Genomic DNA, 9,072 nt, shown 5'->3' on the forward strand with positions numbered 1-9,072 from the left:
ATCAGAGAAACAACATCTTTAAAGCCAACTCGTTTCTTTCCACCTGCCCTGCTCTCTCCTCTCACTGAGGACGGCCTCAGAGGGCCCACCCACCACTGGCAGAAATGAGGAAACAATGGTCAGCCCTGGGTGACGAGAGTGCGGACAAGTAGCAGCTCCTTCTAAGAATCAACTCAGGCCCGGCAGTGTGGCTCAGTGGTTGGCCACTGACCTATGAACTAGGAGTTCCCAGTTCAAATCCCAGCCGGGGCACTTGGCCAGGGGGCGTGTGGGAGGCAGCGGGTCAATGACTCCCTCATCATTGATGAGTCTATCTCTCTCCCTCTCCCTTCCTCTCTGAAATCAATAAAAACATATTTTTAAAAAAGAATCTATTCAGGAGGATATGAAAAGTTTCTCTGGGTCTAAAATCCTGCACACCGGTTTAAGATGCCTTATTTCTAGCCGTCTTTGGTAGAATCTAGAGTGACGGAGAGATGTAGCCATATACCCAAGCAGGAGACATGAGCACCTATGTAAGAGCAGGTCCTTGGATAGGAGACCATGGGGCCTACAGAACAGGCGTGACAGGGACCATGATCCCTGCCCTGGTGCAGGGCAGAGCTTTTGGATGGGCAGGAAAGGGGGAAGGGCACAAAGGAGGCCCTAACCCAAGCTGGGCGTAACCTCTGAAATTCCCATAGCATCGTATCGATGCCCTGCATCTCCCGTTCACGAGCCAGACAAGCGTTGGTCTGGTTCATCTTGGCCGCCTCAACAGTTCCTGGTTGACGCCATGAGAGGACTCCGGAGCCAGGTGGTGCGTTGAGTTTTGCATTTCACAGATGGTGTCTATCCATTTCAACAGTGAACTGTCTGAGGAACAGTGATTTATTCAACTACTCATTTCACTTATTCAACAAATATTTATTGTGAGCTAAGACGCTGTTCTGACTTCTGGGGGCAGAGGCAAAATTCATAAAGCTTGCATTCGAGTGTGAGGAGATGAACAAAACAAATGAAGATGTAAAGAGCGTAGGCTGTCAGGCAGTCGTCGATGCTGCGGAGGTAAATGAAGCCGGGAAGGGGCTCTTTAAAAGGGAGGATCAGAAAAGGCTTCCTGTGCAGTGGTACTTGAGCAGACACCGGGAGGAGGTGGCGGAAGGCCCTTCCAGGGGCCAGGCTCTGGGTCGCATCTGGTGATCAAGGAGCAGCAAGGAAGTCGGAAGTTTGTCCTGTCCAGGTCTCATCAACACACAGCACGGGTCCCAGTCTAGTGCCAGAATCCTAAACCTAAAAAAACGGTTTGTGTTCCATGGGCAAATACAGTGGATAAATTTGATAATGTTTAGGTTTTGTTTTTTTTCCTTCTATATATCTTTGTTTGAACATATTTCATTTATAAGCTGATGTTAAGTTTTTAACATGCCCTTTTTAAAAACTTTATTTATTTTGTTATTTTTTAAATCCTTGCCCGAGGATATTTTTCCATTGATTTTTAGAGAGAGTGGGAGAGGGACAGACAGAGAGAAATATGGATGTGAGAGAAATGCATCCCTTGGTTGCCTCCTGAATGAGCCCCGACCAAGGCCCGGGCCAGAGAGGAGCCTGCAACCTAGTATGTGCCCTTGACGAGAATTGAACCTGGGACCCTTTGGTCTACAGGGTGATGCTCTATCCACTGAGCCAAACTGGCTAGGGCAACATGCTTTTTTAAAAAAAAACATTTTTACCATTTTAAATTGTATAATTCAGTGGCATTAAATACATTGTGCTGTGCAACCATCATCACTATCCATTTCCAGAACTTTTTTATCATCCCAAACAGAAACTCTGGTCCATTAAACACTAACTTCCCTTTTCCCCATATCCCTAACTCCCTGCTAACATCTACTATACTGTACTTTTATGAATTTGCTATTCTAGGTACTTCATATCAGTGAAATCATACTATGTGTCTGGCTTATTTCACTTAGCATGTTTTTAAGGTTCATCCATATTGTAGCATGTATCAAAATTTCTTTCCTTTTTGTAATTCAATAATATTCCATTATATGTACAGTGGGACAAAAGTAGGCTTACAGTTGTTTGAATGGAAAATAACACAATAATTTGTAAATAATAATACAAGAATAAACTGTGTTTCACATACAATTGTAAACCTCTTTTTGTCATACCCAGTGCAGTGGGGCCTTGACTTACGAGTTTAATTCGTTCGAGACCTCGAGCTCGTTAAGGAGCTCGTTAACTCAAATTACTCTATCAATTCAATGCAAAAAATCGGCCGAGAGACAGCTGGTATCTCAAAAAACTCGTTAGTCGGGACACTCGTAAGTCAAGGCCCCACTGTATTTACCACCTTTTATTTACCCATTCATCTATTGATCATTTGTTGTTTCCACCTGCTGGCTCTTGTCCTGCTATTATGAACATTGGTGTACAAATACCTGTTTGAGTTCCTGCTTTCTTTGGAGTGCATATCCAGAAGTGGAATTGCTGGGTTATATGGCAATTCTGTTTTGAGGAACTGCCAAAACTTTCCATAGTGGTTGCACTGCTTCATATTCTCAGTAGCAATGTACAAGGTTCCAATGTTTCCTTGTCAACATGTTCTTTGTTTGTTTTGAATAGCCATCCTAGTAAGTGTGAAGTAACACCTCATTGTGGTTCAGGTTTTAGTTTTCGCACTGACTCCAAATTTGTGAGCCATCTTTAATAGTATAGGTAGTTTTAGTTTTGGTCCTAGTGGCCCTTTGTTTTTTGACCCACTTCTATTTAAATTTATATCAGAGATTCTCAACTAGAGGCAATTTTCATCCCCAGTCCCTCCCTACCAAGGACATGCAGCAATGACTGGAGGAAGACATTTGCAGTTGTCATACGCAAGGAGGGGATGCTACTGATATTCAGTGTGTAGATGCCAAGGATGCTGCTAACCATCCTACAATGTACAGGCCGGTCACGTGCAGTAATTTGGCCCCAACAGTGCCAAGGTGGAGAAACCCTGGACTATAACTATCTTGCCATAGTTCATGTACCTTTATAAAGTACCTTAAATCCTTTTGGGAATAAGGCAGAATATGTAGTATACTACGGCTTCTAAGTGATATTAACATTGTGATAAAAATGCAGAAGCCATAAATTTCTTATAATAGCATCTATATGTATATTCTAATTATAGATATTTGAATACATTTATTGAATTAGTTGCTAATCTATATAATAGAAGCCCAAGTGGCCATTACAGCAGAACGACTGGTTGCTATGATCACACTGACCCACCGGGGGCAGAGGCTCAACGCAGGAGCTGCCCCCTGATTGTCAGTGCGCTCCCACAGGGGGAGCACTGCTCAGCCAGAAGTCAGGCTCAGGGCTGGTGAGTGCAGCAACAGTGGCAGGAGCCTCTCCTGCCTCCGCGGCAGGACTAAGGAGCAGCGAGCCGAGCAGGAGCAGTGAGCTGAGTGGTAAGGAGCAGCAAGCAGGTGGGTGGTAAGGAGCGAGGGGTCCTGGACTGCGAGGGCGCAGGCTGGGCTGAGGCACTCCCCCCACGCGCCACACAGCATCGGCCTGCAGACTCAAGGAGCCTCTAGTTATTTTAACTAAAATACAATGAGATGAAACTATTGCCATTAATATTTTTTTAAAAATTAGTATGGCCCTAACCGGTTTGGCTCAGTGGATACAGCATCGGCCTGCAGACTCAAGGGTCCCAGGTTCGATTCTGGCCTAGGGCATGTACCTTGGTTGCGGGCACATCCCCAGTAGGGCGTGTGCAGGAGGCAGCTGATCAATGTTTCTAACTATCCCTCTCCCTTCCTCTCTGTAAAAAAATCAATAAAATATATTTAAAAAAAATTAGTATGTTCCTGAAGGAAATAGCAAATCTAGATATCTGGCCTTTGATTACATTGAAAAATATCACATACCAGCCTCTGTCTGGTACTAATCACACATGGGGAACCAGGTGGATATGGTCCCTGTACCCATGGGGCACAAACCTCACTACTGAGTATCTGATGTTGGGCCAAGCAGTTTTCGTGTTTTGCACCTCACTGTTTTTTTGTTTTTTTTTTCAGAACTGCAATTTCTGTGATTTAAATCACATATTCCCATGTCTTTAAGTTAATTACCTGGAGATTTTTCATTTTCTCTCTGAGCTGCCTCATTACCTTGGTTATTCATGGCGTTTGATGGACTCCTCCTCTGACTAGACATCAATGTATGAGTGGTACTTCTCTGTAGACTTTTTATTGTTTTGATGCATCTTCCCTTTTGAGTTGAATAGTTTAAGGAAACAAGAATTCGTATAAAATGAAAAACTTTAATTGTTTAAAGCAAAGGCACAAGTAAACATTTCAGGATATCATACAATGTTACAATAAGAAATTTCAATGGTAAAATAAAATACATTATAATTTTGCATATCTATAGTGTAATGTATTACTCTAGCTGCTAGAGTCTAGCATAATGTATTACTCTGGCATCTCTTCTTTGGAGTGAAAAGGGGACAGGTAGATCAATGGATATGGTATAAAAACTTAGATTATAAATAGCATACACTCCACTTTTAATTTCAGTAGAATGAATTAAAATTAATTAATTTTAAAATGTACTGTTTTGTTAATGATAGAGCAACAAGAACTTTCTTGCTAAAGTTCATTGTTTTAATAAAAGTAAATCATTGATTTCTGAATTGTTAGCTGTCAACATCTGGTAGTATAATCACCAAGCTGGCCATAAAAGGGCTTTACCAAAATACAATTCATCTACTTTTCTTATTTAAATCTAAAAATTATAGTGCATTATGTAAAAGATAAAGGATGAGGAGCCAAATAATTTCTTATGTCATAAATAATATACTTTAAAAGGTCTACACCTTGTTTTCAATCAAAGGCACTATCTGGAGAGTAACAAGTTGCATCATGAGCCAAGAAAAAGTTGTTTTTTTCTTTCAAAATAGCCAGCCAGTTACTTGGGATTTGATGTCTCAATTTGTCATCAAATACTGAGTGCCTGATATTTATCAATAAAAAGGGTAGATGTGGTATAAAGTTACATCTTTGACTTCTTTTTCCAGGATGAAAAATTTACCACTAATTTTTAAAAGAGTGGTTGAAGTATTTTCTTGACCTAAAAGTTCTGTTTCATTACCTCAATGCAATTTCCACTATATTTAGGTCATCTGTAGGCCTCTACCCTTAGTCTTTCAACCCAGGGTGGCAATGACGCCAGGAAGGTGACTAGCCCAAGGGAGTAAGTGTGTGTTATTTTAATTTATTATGAGTTTTAAAAATTTATTTCATTTGCTCCCCCCAGGCCCCAATATTCCTCAATTCTGTTTAACTGAGTAACATTTAAATGACAAAATAATTAAAATCTATCAAGAAAACATTGTCAATGTCCCAAAGTCTTAATTTGAATAAAATGGAATCAAATCAGAACACAGCATCCTATTGCATCTTAAAGGTCAGGAAGATTTTAAACTCTTCTAAGGAGTATTTGAATCAAAGATCTTGAATGAGAAGATTTTTTCTTGTTTTTCATTGTCCAAATTACAAGAGTATCAATCAATTAAGGTTTACTTACCGTGATTCTTTTAATACCTAATTCCAAATCAGGAAAAGTACTAAGAAATTCTCTAAGCATATCTTTCAAGGTTTAGAATTCAAACATGATTACAGAAAGATGTTCTTTCTTTTAAAGTCAGATAACAACATTGACTGAATGAGGCATACCTTAAAGGTCAATCACACATACTTTAAAGGGCAGTGCTGGGATTTTGGAATCCTTTCTTTCTCCATTTCCAAAGACATAGCTATCCTTCCAAATCTGTCTATGGTGTCACAGACTTCATGATATAAAATAGCTGACACACGTTTCACTTTGAACAATTTTGAATACAAGATCCACCAGGAAATTTTAGGTTTCCAAACTATTAACTCAACAGCAAAAGCAAATGGTCTGATCCTCTATATAGACAAATTGAAGAAGCAAGCAAACATTTTAGAGTATCTAAATCAAGGGTCAGCAAACTTTTCTCTAAAAGGCCAGACAGTAGATAGTTTAGGCTACTCAGCTTAGCCACTGTAACATAAAAGTAGCCATAGACAGGATATAATGCATAGCTATGGGTATCCAATAAAAACTTATCAATATTGAAATCTGAATTTTATGATTTTCATGTAACAAAACATCCTTTTGATTTTTTTTTCTTCAACTATTTGAAAATGTAAAAAAGCTTTCTGCTTGAGGTCATGTAAAGACAGAGAGTTGGCTGGAATTGGCTCGTGGGTGCAGCTGCTGACCTCTGGTCTAGATCATTCAGATTTCTTGATGTGGGTGTACAAGCAATCATGAGGCCATGAATCATCTCATTTCACTTGAACCTCAACAGCCTCTAGGCTGACAGTAATGAACCCCAAAGCACCAGTCAGGCAATTCTAGTAGAGTAGTTATCTACACTCAAAAGCTGTGAAGTGTGATTTAAACTTATTTAAAATCACACTAATTATCAGAAAAGCAGAGAATGGAGAAATTCATTAGCTGAACCTTTTCAAACACTTTGGCGTCAGAGAGATCTGCATTACAATCTTGGTCTGCTACGTACCATGTGACCACAGGTAAGACATTTAAGCACTAGAATTTAGGCTGGTGCTACAGACACAGCAGGCATGTTCTCGGTCTCGTTTCTCAAGCAAATAGCTATCACAGGGCTTCCTGGAGAAGCCTAATCCACGGAGATGCATAACCTTAATTCCTGGTGTTAGACATAAAACTAGTTTTGTCTCTTCTACTCCATTCTGTAATATGTATTTTTTTCTGCAAGCAACATTTGTGCAAAATTGTATCTCTATACTAAATCCAACCTTCCCATCTTATCCTCCAAGGCTATTTTTTTCATAGGATGCTGATGAAAATGAAAGTAGGAAGCATCCAGTGAACATATTCTTGTCTTTCCATAGTGTAAGTGTAATTTGGGTGTTTCCTCCAATTTATCAATGATAGATACTCAGTTTCCTAGAAAAAAATAGTCTAGATGATAAAAAAAGGGAAGAATTGGTAGAAAATAATTCTTATGGCTTTATCTATAGATTAGTAATTAAAGAATCTGAAGATAATGATTTGTAGATATTATTGTTCAGTATCTTGGACTTCAGTCCACTGCTTAATTTATATTAAGTAGAATATTAGCACTAAGTAATATGTGCTATAACTTCTTTAATCATGGACAATTTATTAGTTTCATACATGTGAAGTTAAAAGGTCTTACCAATAGTGTTTTTGAGCAAGCATCAGTTATAAATCTGCTAGTGTTGAATGCTAAGCAAAGTACTAAAACTATTAAAATATTAGTGTTTGGTTTTATTTTCAATTTCCTTTTAACTTTGTATTTACAGAAGTCCTGTTAGAATGCTGAAGGCAGTCACTTTGCAACATGTACATTCTCCATATAAAATGATGTTCAATGTTGGGTGATGCAGATTTATAAATTATGTACAAAAAACAATATATTTGTAGTTAACTTACTGCGCTGGGTAATAAGCAATATATGGAAGTATCATATGATATGCACATAAAAATTAGAAATTCAAACGAACTTAAAACTCTCAAGACAGTTAACCCTTAATTTGTATTTAAAACATTATATGGGAAAAAGAACTGTGTTTGGGAACTTTCAGTGGTCTACTAATAAAGCAGTAATTTCAATTGGGGGGAAAAATTCCCTCAAACACAAAGCATAAGATAAATCTGATGTGTGTCTTGGTCAAATGTTTGTAGACAGCTGCCCTGAAAACAAATTGATAAACGTAAATATACAATTTGTTTACTAAGCATAAAATATTGCACAAGAGCAGTTTTGTCTGAAGAAAATTAAATTTTCCATAGTTCAGAACTTCAAAATGGTTTCCACATATAGATATAATTACATTTTCTACACAAGAAACATTAAGATTCAGTAATACTGCTAGAACCTTATTTTTCACATTAACCATAGTCCAGTCTACTTTATGGCAATGGTCAGTCAGTGGTGACGGTTTGGCAAAGGTCAAAAGGCAGATAAGATTGAAAAATACATATATGTACATATGAAACAGATATGTCCCCAAAAACCCTTAATCATATAACTGATCCTTTAAAAAAAAATCCAGTCTAGTTCACAGTGATGGTCAGACAGTGGTTGAGTACGATTCTCTCTTTCTTGGGGGCTGTTCCTTTTGATCCACTTGATTGCCCTCTCTGGTCTCCATCACACTGTCTTCTGTTTCGCTTTCACTACCATCTGCCACAATGGGGTCTAAAGACATCGCGCCAGACTTTCTGTGCAAAGGAAAACCAATGCCACTCTCCCGCAAGGAATTCTCTATGAGATCTTCATCAGAGGAATGGGATGAGTCATCATCTCCTATTAAGTGGTTGACAATGTGGATTCCATCAAAAGGGGGTTGGCCCAAGAAGCCCCTCTGGCCTTTGAGGCATCTGAGCTGTCAAAACAAAATCCAAGTTAATATAGTCACCTGTGGAAAATACATACACACCTCACCAAGAAAGCAAACATTTCATGTTTAAGGAAGATGAAACATTGATTTCCTCCTATTTATAGATAGAATAGTAACTACCAATTTTTGAGCAACTCCTGTGTGTTACGTAGTCGGCACATTATGGTAGATTTCATTACCCTCATTTCAGAGATTAGGAAACAGACTCAGGTAGAGCAAGTTGCTGAGGACACATAGCTAACAGTGAAGTTTAGAATCAGACTGAACTTTCATTTTACTAGAGGTAATACAATGAACCCCATGTACCCCTCACCTAACACAACTAACACAACATCAATAATCTAATTACAGTATACCTCTCCAGTCCCTGGATTATTTTGAGGTAGAGCTGAGATATCCTATCAGTTCACCTTTAAATATTTCAGAAGATATGGACTTAAAGGCCATACTACAAACTATCACACTGTCTTTTAAGAACATGTCTCCTTAATTCAGTGAATCATGAAAATAATTTACAAATCATTAAAATTTGCTTTAATGTCCTGTTACAATATCCTAAGAACTACCACACCACTATCACTCTGTTAGAGCAGGA

The 9,072-nt window shown here is 38.6% G+C and overlaps 1 protein-coding gene across 1 annotated transcript in view; it reads right to left on the minus strand.

Annotated features, from left to right (window-relative positions):
* Positions 1–4,280: 4,280 nt before the first annotated feature.
* The window catches only part of EVI5 (ecotropic viral integration site 5), a 181,245-nt gene continuing 176,453 nt past the window's right edge, over positions 4,281–9,072 (minus strand). Inside the window, exon 19 of the mRNA XM_015560323.1 lies at positions 4,281–8,462. Within this exon, the coding sequence (XP_015415809.1) occupies positions 8,148–8,462 (315 nt within the window). The 3' untranslated portion in view covers positions 4,281–8,147. The remainder of the gene's footprint in view (positions 8,463–9,072) is intronic.

Source organism: Myotis davidii, unplaced genomic scaffold, assembly GCF_000327345.1.
Source record: "Myotis davidii unplaced genomic scaffold, ASM32734v1 scaffold674, whole genome shotgun sequence".
NCBI lineage: Eukaryota > Metazoa > Chordata > Mammalia > Chiroptera > Vespertilionidae > Myotis > Myotis davidii.